Raw genomic sequence first — 17,882 nt, 5'->3', positions numbered from 1 at the left:
TCTGATCGAACGCGTCCGATCAAGCATGACCGGACGCACACCGTATCAGATCCTCCTCAGCTTCGCTCTGTTGCTTGCGTCAGTGTACGTCACAAGTGACCTGATGCTACACTAGCAAGTTCGGTCAACTTCACCTTTAGAGTCCGGTCAACAAGGCCGAGACCGCGCCACTTCACCAACACTGACCGGACGCGTAGGTCTAGCGTCTGGTTCTGCATCCGATCAGTTCCAATGAGCTCCCCGACTTCACCAACTTCTCCACCCTTGCTCAAATGTGCCAACCACCAAATGTATCACCTTGTGCACGTGTGTTAGCATATTTTCACAATTAATGCATATGCAATGAGTTAGAGCATCTAGTGGCACTTTAATAACCGCATTTCGATACGAGTTTCACCCCTCTTAATAGTATAACTATCGATCCTAAATGTGATCATACTCGCTAAGTGTCTCGATCACCAAACCAAAAAGCTCCTATCAAGTTTCACCTTTGCCTTGAGCTTTTTGTTTTTCTCTTTCTTCTTTTCCAAGTCCAAGCACTTGATCATCACCATGGTCACACCATCATCATGATCTTCACCATTTCTCCACCACTTGAAATAGTGCAACCTATGTCATGATCACTTTGATAAACTAGGTTAGCACTTAGGGTTTCATCAATTTACCAAAACCAAACTAGAGCTTTCATCCGTGGCGGTGACCAGCTTCGGCGGGCAGCGTTGCTTCCCCCTTCCTCCTTCTCCTCCCTTCTCTAGCTTGGCGTGGCTGGTGAAACCGCTAGCGGCGACGGGGTGGATGGGAGAGGGGCTAGGGCACTAGAGAGGGGTTTTTATACTCCGAGCTCACCCATGGCGGGCGGCGAACCGTGGGGAAGGTAGAGGGGACACGTGTAGGGTGATCGGGGCTCCTGGCTAGGGTTCTAGGGTTCGGTGGGAGTGCGGGGTGGTTACGCGCCTCCAATTTGGAGCGGCGGATGGTCAAGGGCGTGGGTACGGTGGTGGCAAGGCGCGACAGGCGCGCTGTGAGAGGCGTGGGCCATGGAGCTCGCATCAGCAGCAGGCGGACGCCAGCTGGGCAGGTGGTGGCGCGGATCGTCGACGTGGCGGCCATCCAGGGTGCGTACGGGCAAGGGGTAGGGCATGGACGGCGAGCGGCACGGCGTGGCGCTCTACTCTGCTTCGGCTTAAAGCAGAGAGGGGAGGTGAGGTAGGGGATGACAGGCGGGGTCGGGTTGTCAGCGGCAGCGGGAGGGAGCGACGCGGGCGCAGCGCGATGACGGGCTGCTGCTGGGCTGGCTCGGCCACGCGTGGGCGCGGACGCGCGCGCAGGAGCGGGGCGAGGTGCTGGGCCACGGCGGGCGACGTGGACCGACGGGGGTGCGCGGGCGCTGGGCCGCTCGCGGGCTGCTACTGCTATTGGGCTTCTTTCTCTTTTCTATTTCCCTCCATTTTTTCAATTCCTTTTCTATTTCTATTTCCACACTACACAGAGGGCTCCTATGCATGTATACATGTGTTGCCAACATGTATACACCCTAGTGGGGTCCACTAGAGGTCATCTAGGGCTTTAGGGTCCAAGCCAAAGATTTGGCAACACACACAATAGTTTATTGAAAGGTTTAATTAATTTTATTGCATCACATAAAATCATGAAGAAGCAACTCACACGTGGAATTAAAATACAAAATGCTCAACCATGCTAACTTGGGTTCAACTTGTACAACTACATAGGTGGTTTCCTAGTATGCACACTCACCATACATGGGTTTTGTTAGAAAAAATTTTAAGTTTAGGTTTTTGGGTTATTGAAAAACCTGGGTTGTTACACCTTTTCCTTTTGAAAAGCTCACAAAAACTCATCTGGAGATATCCCAATAACATAACACATCCAAAACTAAAGTAGCTGTGCCCCGCATCACGAGCTGGGCCCTGAATAAAACCTTTTACATGTGCCCCGCATCACGAGCTGGGCCCTGAATAAAACCTTTTACAAGTGCTTCAAGCTAAAAGGCCTAGATAAGTTTCTGCCTCTTTCTTCTTCCTGAAACACTGGTGAAGGTGAACTAAGAGTAGATTGTCCTGTAGAAAGTATCTTCATTGGTCTATATCAGTAATAAGTGTGAACTCTGATCTATTGAGGGGCTAAAGTGATCTCTGCGTTAAGTATTCAAGTGAATTAAATGATTCGCCATATCTCATTCTCATATCAGTAGCAACTAGAGCTTATTAAAAAGCACACCTAAAAGGAACTTAACTAAATATATAACAGCTGGTTGTATATTCAGATATAAAGGTCAATATATGTTTTGTTCAATGGTCTTAAAAAGCTATATTTGTTGCTTATAATATGGACTTGACCATAGACCAGTTCTTGCTATAAATAGGAGAGATGATTTGCTATAAATAGGAGAGATGACTGATGCTTTCTATAATGCTCCATGGGCATCTTCTGATAGCGGCAATATTCAACTTAGCAGTCAGCAAAATCTACTCTCTTGTGCAACAAGTGGGAAATGAAGACCTGATCGCTTGTATCCTTTCTACCTTCCTATGTAGAACAAAGAATAAACAGCCATGAAGCATTGACCAGATAACAGTTTATGCCTTTTTCTGGTAAACTTTCATATTGCCATGTAACTCTCGAAAGATCCTAGCTATACAGAAGGAAGGATGTCGAGGGCCACTTCCTTCAGTGAAGGCATTTCCTCTTGTTGATGCAGGCAGATGTAGCTGCCAGACGATGCTTTTCTCAGGACCTTCCAAGGTTCAGGGTAACACCTGCCAGATAACAGTGGTTTGGCACAATAAGATGTCAAGGCTTGGTTTGCACAAAGATAAGTAATGTAGTCTTTGTGCCATCACAAAATCGTATTACAAGGTCAGGTTTTGTTTCAGTCTGAACTACAGTTAGCCACATAATTAGGGTCCTCTGCGAAGTGTGACAGGTGAGGCCATCACAACTTTTGAATACCACAATAATAAGTCTGGGTACAACTCTGAAATGATTTCGTTGTTAGCGACTTTGACTACTGAAATGATATCAATACAACTCTGGGTACAAACGCTTTATGCATATGAAGCGTCTCTAGCTATCTATGAATCTATGCTAACCTTGCTTATGTAAATGCACGTTATGCTAGATTTGGGGAGAACCAATTGTGACAGGCATAGGATCAGAATGCAAACCTGAAAAGCGTTCCCCCTTTAACTCCCTTGAAATTGTGAATATAGTAAACTGTATCCAGCTTCGGGAGAAATGTTTTGGAAAGCTCTGCAAGTTTTGGGTAGAAGAATGATGGGTAGTCTTTGCTAGTCAAGGAAAGGAATTAGAGTTCACAAGCATACATTTTTAGGTATAGTTAGCACAAGAACTTTTCTGCTGACAAAAGTGCTTCTCAGTGCAAGATGTTCCCATAATAGAAATGTAGAACAACGTGATTAACATAAGAAGCAAACATTAACTAATGCATAAGCAAATCTTCATATATGCAGAAGGATACATCCACTTCTTATTCGATCTAGTTCTCCATTGAATATTATCAATTTACGGTTGGTCCCAACTACTGCTTCCTTGTAAAGTTCTTCGACCACAAGCATTTCTGTAAACCACCATATATTACTAAAAAGGAAATCTCAAGTTTGATAGATCAGTGCTAATGGAGGGGATATCTCAAACTCAAGCAAAAGAGAATGCAAACCATTGACATTGAAGTAAGGATAAGCCACAAGGAATGTCTCATCTTCTGGTTTGACACGATCTGCCATTTTGACTTTTGTTGTAAAACCAAAATCTTCGAATAAGGATGGTTTTGTAAGATAATCTAGCTTCAGTGAACATCCTTCAAAGGCTGACTGTCTTGCAAAAGAAACCTCATTTGCCTCAGGGAAGAACTGAAACATGTGAGATATGAACAAATCGGATCAACTAAGAGTTGGAGCATAACTAGTACATCTACTTGTACTAATCTCTTGTTAAAGTTGCCAAAGCCATGCATAGCTCTGCTTTTTGCTATTCCAGCATTTCTAAATGAGGCAGTAATCATTCACAAATATACATATTAATGACTAGAAAATCCTGATAAGAACATACTACTCTGGTTCGAGTTGATTTCTCGGCAGGTACAAAGCGATCACAAAATTCTCTAATGAGAAGCATGCTTCCAGTCATCTCATTTCCTCCTTCGCCATCACCTAAAAGTAAGAATAGAAACAAACTAAAGCATTTTCACTGAAGTAGAACCAAGGTACACCCTCCAAATTGAAATAAGTCGTCTTAGACTTCGTACTCTTTAAGTGTAAATCATCATTGTCTCTAGGCAACTGTCCATAATTATTTTCACCCTTATGCCTTTGTTAACTGAATGGTACCACCTCCCATGAGTGGGGTATCTTTTGCAATGTGTAATAAGTGCAGGTCATTAAAGTCACTTCAATACTTTCTTAGTTCATATGCACAAGTCTAAAACGACTGATGTTCAGAATCAAGAGGGAGTAGGTACACAGAAGGTCATCAATCTCGAACCTGGCACAGTTTGTAGTCCAGCTGTAGGGAACTCGATTTCCTGTATATGTTGCATCACAACCTCTTAATAGTTGACACAAACAAAAAATAAAAGAATTCAATTAAAAGATCAGATTGAAGCTAACCAGCAGCTGCTTTCCATCCTTAAAAGCTGATTCAGCAGCTTCTTTAGCCTGAAATCACTACAGGTGTATCCCATTAGTCATCCAATTATCTAGTTTTTTTTTAATTTCAAATAAGCATGGCCCAAAGTGCAAACAATTTTTGTCATCTGAGATTCTGAAAGGTACAGTTTAAATGCAAGGGATACAGGGGAAACAACGATGGTGGAAATTTGTAGCAGGTGGACGGCAGAAGGAACAGTGGCTATGTGATGCCAAATAATAAGGTACTGACTAGGGTAAGGGTTTGAAGACTGGGAATACTTGGCCCCCTTTATATATAGGGAGGACCAACTTGACAAATAAGAAACTAACCTTTACTACTACAGGATCCAGACTTATCTCTGTCTCTAATTTTCTAACAAACCTCATCACTTTCTTAACTAGATAATCTGTCAGAATGTTTCATTTGGGGATTGTTATCACTCTCTAACAGGAATGAGGATGGAATGGTGTGGACGCATCCTTCCCAAAATATTTTTAGTGTCTGTGACGTCATAATTTTATTGTCAAATTCGGGAAATTCCACATTATTGGTGTAATTCCACATTATACAAGCCATAGTTTCCATCTGATTGTTAACTTCCCATCAGTTCGTTTTGCAGCGGAAGCACCTAGGCCTGAGTACCAATCTGTCAGATGTTCACTTGGGGGAAGAGAGCCCAGAGAGGACAAGGGGACAGTAACCGTCGCGTGAACAGTAACCGCTGATGAACAGTGCTAACTCTGCTTAATCATTACTGAGATAGCTCCCTCTATACATATGGAGGGGAAAGACGACCCCTAAGACTTCTAATAGATTGATTATTATAACTAGAATCTAATCTAATTACAACTCCAAAATAAACCTAAGACCTATTCCTTAAATCCTTTATTTCCTATAAACCATAGCAATCTCCTACCTTTATTTGACTTGTTCCTAACTTAACCTGCTGCATGGACCTGGCTCACGGCCATAACAAATCCCAATAACAGTTTGCCATTTGATAGTTAAATTGCATCATGAGTATACCTAAATGAAATTGCTGTTAAATAACTTGCCTTCTTGAAAAGTGAGCTCACATACTCGAGACATAAATTATAAGGTAAGGTTAAGTGGAGACCCTAACCCCCAGTTGAGTTTGCCATTTGAATACTCGAGGCACATCCTTGCTAAGCAACAAATAGGCATGCAAAACTGGCAGTGGGTCACAGGATCAAGCAAGCCCATAAAGCTAGCGATATTCAAGAATTTTGAGTTCTCCACCAATTACCTGCATCAGAAGTTCGTGTAATCAGTTGGGAACTTTACATCAGACGCATTACGAGAGCCAGGTCTCCAGTGACAGACGAACTTGGAACCCCATTTCTCGAATTTCTGCTTGCCACAGTGAACATACCACCAATGCCATTGCTGATTGTAGCAGGTATCCAATTAGAGGCCTTTAATGAAACCAAGAAAAAGAATGAGAAAGGCTAAAAACAAGAGTAAGCAAAGACAAAATATATAGTTTGTCTGGGGCAGCGTACTTGTTTATTGAGAAAGGGAGTTTTGGAGGTAATTGGAGGTTTAGCCATGGAGCCACAACTGGTTGCCATGGCCATGGATTCTGTGTGTGGACGAATATGTGCGTGGGAACTGGGGGTGGGGAGGAGTGGGGGTGGGAGAGAAGAGAAAGTGTGCAAATATTAAAGGGAAAATTGGATAGCAATGTGTTTGCGGGGCCTACTGTGTGGTCTCCAGTTGCTGTGGTGGGGACCATCTTGTCTGTTACTGACAGGTACATGATTGTGTGAACATGCTGAAAAGTAGACTTTTCCCCTGGCCTGCATGTAGCTGAAAAGAAAATTCAATTGGTTACTGTTTCTTAAGATGGAAAATCAATTCCATTAACCACTGACTTTGCAAAATTCCGGCTGTACTTGCATTCTTTCTTTAGAGTTCATTTTATTTCTTGTCTGGCACCGCATCAACATGAGAACCAAGATCCTAATCTGGTTTTCTGCTTCCTCTCCCATAAACTCAGCACAACTTCCATAGCTGTTAAGCACCGCCATTACACCTCAGCTCTTCTCTGTGATGTCACCAGCAAGCACATACTGCTTTGCATTTGAAGAGGGAATAAGCTCCGAAGCTCCATCTTCATCCATCCTCTAGCAGGTCAGGTACATTGTGTCTAGTTTAACATCAGGGCTTTTGATATTGCACCTCAAAAATAAACTATTCTGGAGTAATTTCCATAAGAACATTTTTGAAATTATGTAATGCCTGTATGTTCCATATACAAAAACCACTGAACAGTAGCATTATCAGAGTGACTTGAAGATGAAGCATTTCTCGCTGCCCTCTGATCCTGCACTTCTATGCCTAATATGTATGCAATTTAACTGAAAAAAAAACTTCAGTCAGGCAACCAAGCAATCATCTTGCATGGCCAAATTTGTTCAGTCTGATCTTCAGAGAAAACATCAATCACCAACTCTGAGCCCCAATGGCCCATAGTAGGATAAATTCTACTGAAAGGATCTAGTTTGAGGGTCCATTACCTCACATTGACTCACTTAGCCAGCCACCAGGGTTCCAAAGGATGTCACCATCATTCTGTTTTAATTCCTTGATTGTGATCTTGAAGGAATATGCACAAGATAAGACTGAGCTCCAGCAAACCATCACTGTGCAATTCCTCCAAAGGCTGTCAATTCGAGCATTCATCGCTTCTACCATGTATCAGTGTTTGAATCCATGTGATTGTGAATAGTCTCAAAGAAACCATCTGTATTCCTTTTGATAACCATGTCAAAGGATGTTGCCATTTAACTTGCCTCTTCTATCAAAATAGAAAGATTATCAACTTCTTGGCATATCTGCTCAATCAAAGGATGTGCATTATCATTTGATGAGAAGGAAACAACGTCCCCCTTCAGCTCAATCCAACTACACCCAGTCTCCTTCTTCAACCCCTGTTCTTTCATGAGACCTCTAACACTAGCAGCACTGCTCCACATCCCTTTAGCAGCATATATGTTTGACAAGAGTGTATACATTCCTCCATCAGCAGGTCTCGACTGAAGAACATTTTTTGCTACGAGTTCCCCAAGCTGGATATCCCCATGAGCATTGCATGAACTAAACAGTGTCTCCCATGCATTTATTTGAAGGTTGGAAGGGATTTTTCTGGTAAAATTATAAGCCTGGTGTACAAAACCTGATCTTCCTAAGAGATCGACCATGCATGAATAGTGATCAGATCTTGGAATCAAGTTCCAATCTTGTTGCATACTTCTAAAATAGTGGAAGCCTTCATATAGATACCCTTTGTGTGCACAAGCAGACAACACACTCAGAAACGTTGCATGATCTGGGCTAAACCCATCTTTGGTCATCCTGTCAAAGAGTGTCAGAGCTTCAGCAGCTAGACCATGATAAGCATATGTCGCAATCATGGCATTCCATGTCACTGTGTCCCGTTGCACAATCAGGTCAAAAACTTGGGAAGCTTCAGTAATTAGCCCGCACTTGGAGTACATAGATATTAATGAGCTCATCACCAAAGCATCATGCTCAAAGCCGGTTTTGATCGTGCAAACGTGCACCATTCTTCCACACCCGAGAGCAGCAAGAGAGGCACAGATAGAAATAGCCACGCTCCAAGTGGCCTGGTCTGGTCTATATCCTCCTCGGGTCATTTCGGACAGCAAACTTACTGCTCCTTCATCTTTGTACCCAGAGATCAATGTGTTCCATGATGTCTCGTCTTTCTCATGGCATTCTCCTAAACCAGGTAGTTAGCACTATCCATATCCCCTTGTTGGACGTATCCTTGTAAGATTGTATTCCATGATACCAGATCTCTATCAGGCATGTCAGCAAACAATCTCAACGCATCATCCAACCTCTCACTCATCACAAAACCACCCATCATTGTGTTCCAAGCAAGGACATCACGATCAGGCATGTCCTGGAACACCTTCCACGCAGCATCAACATCTCGGTTCTGTAAATACCCACGCACAATGGCTGTCCAAGATACAGTATCCTTCTCAGGCATCTCATCAAAGAGTCTCCGTGCAACCTGCATCATCCCAGCCCGTGTGTATCCTGTGATCATTGCATTCCAAGAAACAAGGTCCGGTCTCTGCATCCAACCAAACAGCTCCTCTGCATCCTTCAGGTAACCATGTTCGGCATAACCAGACAGCAAAGCATTGCACACTGAAGGTCAGGCGGCGAAAGGCACACAGTCAAAGATCTCCCTCGCTTCACGGACCCGCTTCCTCTTCATATACCCAGAGATCATCGTGAGCCACGACACATCATTCCTCGCCGGCATCACGTCGAACAGCTCACGCGCCCTGTCGACCATCCCGTTCCGCAGGTAGCCAGAGATCATCGCGTTCCATGAGACCACATTCCGGTCAGGCATTCGGTCGAAACAGCTCCCTGGCCTCAGGCCACCCTCCCGCGCCGCGCGTAGCCCGTCAGCAGCGCGGCCCACGAGACGGAGTTCCTGGACGGCATCGCGTCGAACACCCCGCGCGCGTCGGCGAGCATCCCGTTCCTGACCAGGCCCGAGATCATGCAGTTCCACGTGAACACGTTCCGCTCGCGCATTTCGTCGAACACCCGGCGCGCCGCCCCGACCCTGCCGGCGCGGAAATGCGCCATTATGGCACGGTTCCATCGGCCGATGTCGCCCGCGTGACGAGGCGGCGGTGGCCGCGGCGCGCGGGTGTAGAAGCGGTGGAGGAGAAGTGAGGCGCGGCGGGGCCAGCAGAGCAGACGCCGAAGGTTCTGGAAGGTTCCTAGCATGTTCGGAAGCCTATCATCAGAGGAAGCTTGGTAATTAGTGTTCAATCATGAACTAATTAGGCTCAAAACGTTCGTCTGGTAATTTTTCACTAAACTGTGTAATTAGTTTTTTTTCTATATTTAATGCTCCATACGGGCCATAAACATTTGATGTGATAGGTAATGTAGCATTTTTTGAGAATTTAGAGTGAACTAAACAAGGGCTGCTGTGCTGCTCTGTTCACACTACACTGCTCTGTTCTCCATCACATGCGAGGTGCACCGTTCGATCTGTAATTAACGGCCGTGATCGACCGCACACGTGGCAAAATGGATCCACTCCGGTCGCGGTCAAACTGCTGTTGGAAGGAGCCCACTCCACGGCGCAGCGCAGCAGCTTGCGGTTGCGGTTGCGGGCATGGCGCCTCTAGCTCGCGGCCGCAGATCGGCGCCGGCAGTCGGCTGGTGGAAGCGACCCAGGGCCATGAAGCACCCGCCGCAGCGCGACGGGGAGCCGTTCCCCGTCCCCTCCGCCGCAGAGGCGGCCGCGCGGGTTCGCCTCCGCTCCCGCGCCGGCGGCGGGGGGCTCGCCGCGGAGGCGAGGCGAGCGGGAGCGGGAGCGGGAGAAGGAGCGGACGAAGATGCGGGAGCGGCACCGGCGCGCCATCACTAGCCGCATGCTGGCCGGGCTCCGGCAGCACGGGAACTTCCCGCTCCCCGCCCGCGCCGACATGAACGACGTCCTCGCCGCCCTCGCCCGCGCAGCCGGCTGGACTGTGCAACCCGACGGCACCACCTTCCGCTCCTCCAACCAACCACTCCTGCCTCCACCTCCTCCCCAGCTGGTCCGTGCACCTGCTCCCAACTCTCCTTTGTTGCCTCTGTTTACTAGTGGTACTTCAATTTTGTCTAGTAAAATTACATACCGGCCTGCTAATTTTAGCGCTGTACTAGTATCCTGCTTATAATCCATGCATTGCTATCCTAACAGATTGTAATTGGTGCTACTTGCAGCATGGAGTGTTTCAGGTTGCTTCTGTGGAAACCCCAGCTTTACTCACCACTCTGAGCAGTTATGCCATCGGAACACCATTAGATTCTCAGGCATCTGCCCTACAAACAGATGACAGTCTGTCACCATCTTCACTGGACTCAGTTGTGGCAGACCGAAGTATAAAGACTGAGAACTACGGGAATTCCAGTTCAGTCAGCTCTCTCAACTGTATGGACAATGATCAGGTGACCTACATCTTGTGTTGGAATAAACCAGATCTGCTCATATACTGTCATGAAATAGTTGTCATTACTGTGTTATCAAAAAAAAAAGTTGTCATTACTGCAACCTCCTCTTTCGAGTTGCTCAAGCAACTGATTTTGTACATCAAGTATATCTCGCGTCTCAGTACATCTAATGAAAACAATTTTGTTTTGACACTAAACGATAAGATGATACTTCAATTCATCTTGCTGATAGGACTCAAGGCCTATCGTTCTTTACAATGACTCGGGGTTTACGTATTCCTTCCATTTGTGTGCCACTGTCGTAGCCATATTAGTGCTCACAATGTTCAGCTTGCAGTAGTGTTCTAGTCACACCATAAAGCAATTTCTGTAGCACCTTTCCATTATTAGTCACTCCGTACTACACTAGACTGACAATGTTTCTCTGATTGTTGAATCTGTAGCAGTTAATGAGATCATCAGTAGTGTTCCCCGGTGATTACACCAAAACTCCATATATACCAGTTTATGCTTCTCTGCCTGTAAGTTCCCAGCAAACTCCTTAGTCCTTGATTTGATGTCTAATGTGATTATCTGGTGGTGTCGAATTGTTTATTTTTTATCTACAACTATCAATATATAAATGGTTGTATACTGAGTTTGTATTGTCTGGTCAGAGTTCTGAAACTTTTTTACTGGATTTGCTAGTTGTTGTGACTGCTCCATTAAGTTGTATTGCCAATATCAAACATGTTGTATTAAGTTTATGTGCTGTTAAAAAAAAATCTTGAGAACTGAAAAGGCAAGGATTGTGTCTGTTAGACATCTGTTTCTTAAAATTTCCATATTTGTGACCTATTCCAAGCCCCTGCTATTACTGTTTACTGCAGATGGGCATTATTAATAGTCACTGCCAGTTAGTTGACCCAGAGAGTGTACGCGCTGAACTAAGACATCTGAAGTCTCTGAACGTGGATGGGGTTGTTGTTGACTGTTGGTGGGGGATTGTGGAAGCCTGGACTCCTCGGAAGTATGAATGGTCTGGTTACAGGGACCTTTTTGGTATAATTAAAGAGTTCAAGCTGAAAGTTCAGGTTAGGCATACCTTTCTAAATTTACCATGCATTATTAATACTCAGTTTTGAAGTTTACTTGGAAATATAAGACATCGAAACTAGTAGTTCTGGATGCAAGGCATAGATTAAAGATGATTGGTTGTATCATTGTATGCTTGATGTCCTAACTCCTATAAACTATAGAGGACAGATTCTAACAAACTATGCAAACATAAGGGACTTTTATTCTTCGAATGTAATAAGAATTATGACCTCCATTTTCTATGAAGTAAAAGAACTAGACTTTCTGAGTTTATATGATTATTTAATATTTCTATCAAAAGCATTGTGTAATGTTGTAAAATAATTAATATCCTTTTTAAAAAAGTTTGGTAAACTTTCCTGTTTCTCCTTTTTCACCAGGCCTGCTTATATTGGCTAATTAGTGTTTTTTTACAAACATCTATTAAGGTTGTATTGTCATTTCATGGGTCTGGAGAGACTGGATCAGGTGATGTGTTAATCTCTCTCCCAAAGTGGATCATGGAAATTGCAAAAGAGAACCAGGATATATTTTTTACGGATCGCGAAGGTAGAAGAAACACAGAATGCCTTTCCTGGGGGATTGACAAAGAACGAGTCCTTCGGGGGAGAACTGGCATTGAGGTATTGGGTCATCCTTGGTAAATTTTCTCCTCTCTTCATCTTTTTACAAGAAATAGGTGTACCATTCTCCTTACATTACTTTGGCTAGTTCATTATTTTGCCATCTTTCTGCACTGTGGTGCCTACAATTTAATTCATCACGATTGCAAAACAATTTTCCATTTTCCTTGTATTAAAACACTTATCTTTAGTGTACCTTCTACCCAGCTTTGTTTCAATGCCATACTCTAAATGAAGGAAAAACTTAGTACACCGAGGCTTAATGAGATCATCTGCAGGTCTATTCTGATTTCATGAGGAGTTTCCATATGGAATTCCGAAACTTATCTGAAGAGGGTCTTGTTTCTTCTATCGAAATTGGATTGGGTGCTTCAGGGGAGCTAAGATATCCTTCATGTCCAGATACAATGGGCTGGAAATATCCTGGTATTGGTGAGTTTCAGGTATTTACTTGTACTTAAATACCAAGTTGAAATTTGCAAGGGATTTCTTTTGGGAATAATCTTCTAAATCCATCTTTTCCCCTTTATAAACTCTTATGTTCTGGACATAAATAAACCCTGTTTGCATTCAGTATTTGTGTCATAATAATTCTTAAATAACAACATGGCTTTTGGTGCATCACATGCCAAGCATGGGGCGTTTAAGCTGCTGTCCTTTTACAAGGGACTAAAGTTCTTTCATTTGGATAAAGAGGCATGCCCCACAAGAAATCTCTTAAAACAAGTAATAACTAATAAAAACTACATTTCAAACAGGTTATTAAACACAGCAACAGATTTGATCGTTATACATCACCGTGTCTGTGTCTGTCTGATTTATTATTAGATTACTCTGTCTGGTGTGTGACTTGGATTACTACTCAAATTCAAAGAGTACACATTTGGTGTGTGATAGTGTAATGCGTATGGTCCCATTGGCTGCATTTCCTTTGTTGATTTCCATCGTTGACAGTGTTATGACAGGTACATGCAAAAGAGTTTACGGCAATCAGCACTGTCCCGGGGTCATTTGTTTTGGGCACGTGGACCTGATAATGCTGGCTATTATAATTCAAGACCACATGAAACTGGCTTTTTTTGTGATGGAGGCGATTATGACAGCTACTATGGACGCTTTTTTCCTTAACTGGTATTCTGGAGTGCCTCATGGATCATGTGGATCAGGTGCTGTCGCTTGCTAGTCTTGCATTTGATGGAGCAGAGATAGTTGTGAAGGTGTGTAATGCTGGTCTGTATAGTTATTGTTTGGCCTCTGAAGCACTGTTCTTAACTTCTCAAGAAATCATGTCCCCTATGGTTGAGCGTCTCTTAACGTTTAGAAATATCCTTTATATTTCCTGTCTGAAATGTCTGTTGGTTCATGACCCCAGCAGACTGCACAACAAGGGCATTCCTCTTTGGCATAAACTTTCTAGTTTAATCTGTATTGAGACACACTGCTGTGTCTAAAGCAGCTGAAGGTTGCTTATTGCATGGCAGACTCAATTCAAGTCAAACTTGGTTGATTGAGAAATATTACCTCAGGCCTGAATTGTTCGATAATTTAGTACTTAGTAGTCAACTTGAGTCAGATCATTTTCTGTACAAGTTTGCAAGTAGTATATCAAGAAGCTAATTAGAATGCTATGCATAGATTAAAGGAAACTGTTACACAGAACTGGTTCTCAGGCTCAAAAGAAGCCAAGCCTGTTCGTCTTCGTCAAAATGTTATTATGCATTAGCCTGATGCTTTGCCTTTTCGCAGCATAAACTTACAGGGTATAATTTACTGCCCTGATAAATCCAGCAGTTGTTGCACACATTTTGTGACTTCTTTTTACCTATTTGGCTGTTCCATAACGATGCAAACCTCTTTCATCAGGTTCCATCTATCTATTGGTGGTACAGAACTGCAAGCCATGCTGCAGAGCTTACAGCGGGATTCTACAATCCTACAAATAGAGATGGATACTCTCCAGTTTTCAGAATGCTCAAGAAACATTCTGTAATTCTTAAGCTCGTTTGTTATGGACCGGAGTTTACAGTTCAGGAGAATGATGAAGCATTTGCGGATCCAGAAGGTTTAACCTGGCAGGTGATGTTCTAAATTTCTTTGTTGGCATATTCCATGCATTTCTTGGCCTAATTTCCTACACATAAAAAACTGCACAGGTAATGAATGCAGGCATGGGATCATGGACTATCGCTATGTATAGAGAGTGTTCTTCCATGTCAATAGTGGTGAAATGTATTCTCAAATCCTGGACACAGCAAAGCCTAGGAATGATCCTGATCGTCACCATGCCGCGTTCTTTGCTTACCGTCAGCAACCTCCAGTTCCTTCTGCAGAGAGAAGTTTGCTTCTCAGAGCTCTGTACCTTCGTAAAGTGTATGCACGGTTAGTATCAGTTCCAGTCGCTTCCTCATATTTATAGTAGTTTCATTAGCATATGTTCTCATGTAAATATTACCATTAATGACTGGCGAGCCACTAAGTTTGAGACTTGTGCAATTACTACTTACTGCTGAGTTCTAGTATATGTAGAGAGAGGATTATGTCCATTATTTGTCCATAACTTTGTAAATGATTTGTCCACAGGGGAGGCTCCCCAGAATGGAGAAGGTTGAATCTTTTTAGCAAAATGCAGTTGACTCGATATGGAACAAAGTAGGTGGGTTTCAGATTTGAGCCACTTTTGAAGGGGATGGCAAATATTCTGATTCGCTGCCAGTAAACTTCTAGGTCCTATTCAGTTGATTCCTGTTTGTCAGCCATCTGCCCTGTTACTCATTGAACTGAACAGGTGCCTTTGCAGCCTTACCATAGCTTATAACCTATGGAAGTTAGCATACCATTTGTTGTAGCACGCATGGAGTATAGTGGAGTTCTGCAAGATACAATGGAAATGCCATGGGTTGTTTGCCACCCAGGTGATGTATACAGCGACGAATGGCCTGCCAAAGCAAATAATATTTGCTTATTGAAGCTAGTTATTAAACCACTTGGTAAATGAGAGACGTTTATGAGAGCCATCTGATGCGAGATGAATGCTGATCAGTTATCCTCTTCTTCCTGCCCAGTGTGTGTGCCCCATGAAGCTGACCGCTGGACCCATGAAACTCTGCACCTATGGTTGTGGATAGCAAATGCGCTTCTGCGAATTCAGCGCACCAGCGTCCTCTCGTGCTTCCCAGTATTCAAGAACTCTGTGGGAGACTTGGCATTCGCTGGAGACTAGCTGTGGGCATTTTTATTATATTCTCCAGAACTTTATTAGCATCAGATGGACTGGTAAACACCTGGCTGCCGCGCCAATTTCTTGTAGATGGAATAAATTTATGTGCATGTATCACGCCCTTTTATGTCCCACTAATAACATATTTTGGAACCATTTGTATCTCGCCAACATACTTTGGAACGGAGTTAGCGTATGCTCTCTTTTTTTAAGTTAGTTAGCCTATGCTCTTACAAGCGCGTTTTGTGGATTTCCTGGTGGATATCGCTGAGCATCGCCAGATTTTGGCGTGCATGACGACACATTGTTCAGTTGTAGAGTACTTCCAGTGGAGAACAATCTACGTCTAGTTGCTGTGTACACACTGTCGTCTCCCTGGCCTCACCCTCAGTTGTAGAGTACTTCCAGTGGAGAACAATCTACGTCTAGTTGCTGTGTACACACTGTCGTCTCCCTGGCCTCACCCTGCAAGCAAGTAGCAACCACATCAGGTGAAGCGAGTCGTTCTGCGATGCAGCCGGTTCCACGTATTTTTATCAGGAACACGTGGATCAGATCTGCGAATCTGAGGATATTTTACTCTGGACCAGCTGTTGTTGTTCCATTCCACGGCAGGCCGAGTCCTCTACCAAGTCACATCAAATATAACAGCAGCAGATCAGATCAACTCTTTTAATAATCCCATGTAAATTTCTACCAAACGTTCAACAATTCATTCACTTCAGCAGCACATATGTACCTGAATTCATTCACTTCGGCAGCACATCTGTACCTGTACGCAAGCCGATGGTTGCTCGGAGCGGAGGAGCCCCCCGTCGGCTCCAGTTCGCTCGCTGGGCAGCATAGAAAGCCGCACGGCACAAGCAGAGGCGATACCCTGTGCAGGACGAGCAGAGAAGGTGCTCGCCACAGTAATCACCAACAGGGAAATCTGTACGCAGCATGCATCTCTGAATCAGAGAGACGACAATAATAGCTTGCCATGCCAGCCCGGGGAACGGAAGGGAAGGGGAATTCACAGATTCCAATGAGAGCGGGAGTGCGAGTGGACTGGGGCCACTGGGTGATAGATAGCAGATCGCTTTTGCATGAGAGGCAGTCGGCAGGGGACCATGCCTGCAGCCTGCCTGACGAGCACGAGCACCATGCAAGCCGGCCAGGCTTTTCACGCACTGGACGGCGGCTGCTGGCCAAAGGACACCAGCTCGATCAGCTGACCGGCATGGCATGTCATCCATCCGCCAGATCCCAGGCTAAAGCCCACCACCATGTTTGTTTCATCACAGCTGCGTTGCGTACAGATCTCCAATCAAGTACCGCGTCCTTGTCAATTTTGTCATGTATTCGACGACCAACACCCTGGCTGGCTCTGGTTTTGTACTGTTCCCAGGATCATCATGCGTTCATTCATCTGCGGCAACAACAGTAGACCAACACAGTTTCATATTCCCATCACTGAGTACTGAACCATTTGTTAATTCAAAAACAAATGAGGAACAGAGTTCATTTGAATTCACCAACCATCAGCAAGGATACGACAAAGGCCGCGACGAATGGGTCAAATCTAAGAGGAACATGGAAGTGAATTTGAATTCATCAACAACAAGGATACGACAAAAGGCCAACTCCAGAGCATGGTGGAGTGGCTGGTCCGTTTGCCTTTCATCGCTCTACAGAACCATGTTTTAAAGGCGGCTAGGCGTCCAGATGAGTGCTTGGTACGCCTGGACGCCTAGGCGACAAGGCGCCACTGTTTCTCAAGGCGAGCTGGGTACGCCTGGACGCCTAGGCGTCGCCTAGGCGACGCCTTTAAAACACCGCTACAGAAGACGGTAAAATTCATCAGTGATCAGTACCTGGTCTGTTTCATAGGCTAGTTTTTGTTCTGTTGAACTATCTCTTATATTTGGTCCCCCGTATGAGAGAAGGGAGTTGTATGGGGACCTTTTTCTCTCTCTAATGCATGGGGACCTTTTTCTCTCTCTAATGCATGGGGACCTTTTTCTCTCTCTAATGGTGATCAGTGCCAAGTGTGAAATCATAACAGCATGAAATATAATTTACTCCTAGTAATTAAGCATCATAACTGAGAGCATTCAGTCATCAAATAAATAAACACAGTAAAACTGTGAAATTTCATCAAGCTAGCTGGACCTCTGGCACCAACCAGGCAATGTTTTACCCAGAGCTGGAATTCCACCATGCTCTGCTTCTGCTCATCCATTCAAGTCAATCCAGGGCGTGTCAGACCCCAGGTAATTTATATTCCTCGA

The 17,882-nt window shown here is 44.3% G+C and overlaps 1 protein-coding gene, 1 long non-coding RNA gene and 2 pseudogenes across 5 annotated transcripts; 1 reads left to right on the top strand and 3 right to left on the bottom strand.

Annotated features, from left to right (window-relative positions):
* Positions 1-2,267: 2,267 nt before the first annotated feature.
* Positions 2,268-5,944, bottom strand: LOC136462500 (protein LPA3-like). Of its 4 annotated transcripts, none has more exons than XM_066461594.1 (8): positions 5,936-5,944; positions 4,647-4,694; positions 4,522-4,561; positions 4,090-4,190; positions 3,698-3,890; positions 3,500-3,598; positions 3,186-3,303; positions 2,268-2,777 (listed from the first exon to the last, which is right to left on the bottom strand). In XM_066461594.1, the coding sequence occupies exons 1-8, from the start codon at positions 5,939-5,941 to the stop codon at positions 2,654-2,656; spliced, it is 729 nt and encodes a 242-aa protein (XP_066317691.1). In that variant the 5' UTR covers positions 5,942-5,944; the 3' UTR covers positions 2,268-2,653. The 4 variants fall into 4 exon arrangements, with proteins under 4 accessions (XP_066317691.1, XP_066317694.1, XP_066317692.1 ...); XM_066461597.1 differs by lacking the exon at positions 5,936-5,944 and adding an exon at positions 5,792-5,816; XM_066461595.1 differs by lacking the exon at positions 5,936-5,944 and adding an exon at positions 5,792-5,806 and having other exon boundaries at positions 4,647-4,703.
* A 1,370-nt stretch (positions 5,945-7,314) lies between these two features.
* Positions 7,315-9,612, bottom strand: LOC136465018 (pentatricopeptide repeat-containing protein At4g02750-like; annotated as a pseudogene).
* Positions 9,613-9,780: 168 nt separating this feature from the next.
* Positions 9,781-16,217, top strand: LOC136466507 (beta-amylase 8-like; annotated as a pseudogene).
* A 50-nt stretch (positions 16,218-16,267) lies between these two features.
* Positions 16,268-17,619, bottom strand: LOC136466509 (uncharacterized). The gene is made up of 2 exons (XR_010761360.1): positions 17,131-17,619; positions 16,268-17,020 (listed from the first exon to the last, which is right to left on the bottom strand). It is a non-coding gene; the product is annotated as an uncharacterized lncRNA (long non-coding RNA).
* Between the last annotated feature and the right edge of the window lie 263 nt (positions 17,620-17,882).

Source organism: Miscanthus floridulus, chromosome 7, assembly GCF_019320115.1.
Source record: "Miscanthus floridulus cultivar M001 chromosome 7, ASM1932011v1, whole genome shotgun sequence".
Classification (NCBI taxonomy): Eukaryota; Viridiplantae; Streptophyta; class Magnoliopsida; order Poales; family Poaceae; genus Miscanthus; species Miscanthus floridulus.
The sequence above is the reverse complement of the archived record's forward strand: the minus strand, read 5'-3'. Positions and strand labels throughout refer to the sequence as shown.

What these genes read in the sequence shown, in the direction of transcription:
- LOC136462500 (XM_066461594.1), bottom strand. An exon ending in AATCAACTCGAACCAGAGTA is followed by an intron (nt 3,891 to 4,089) that starts GTATGTTCTTAT and finishes CACATGTTTCAG; the next exon opens with TTCTTCCCTGAGGCAAATGA. An exon ending in TCCTTACTTCAATGTCAATG is followed by an intron (nt 3,599 to 3,697) that starts GTTTGCATTCTC and finishes GGTGGTTTACAG; the next exon opens with AAATGCTTGTGGTCGAAGAA.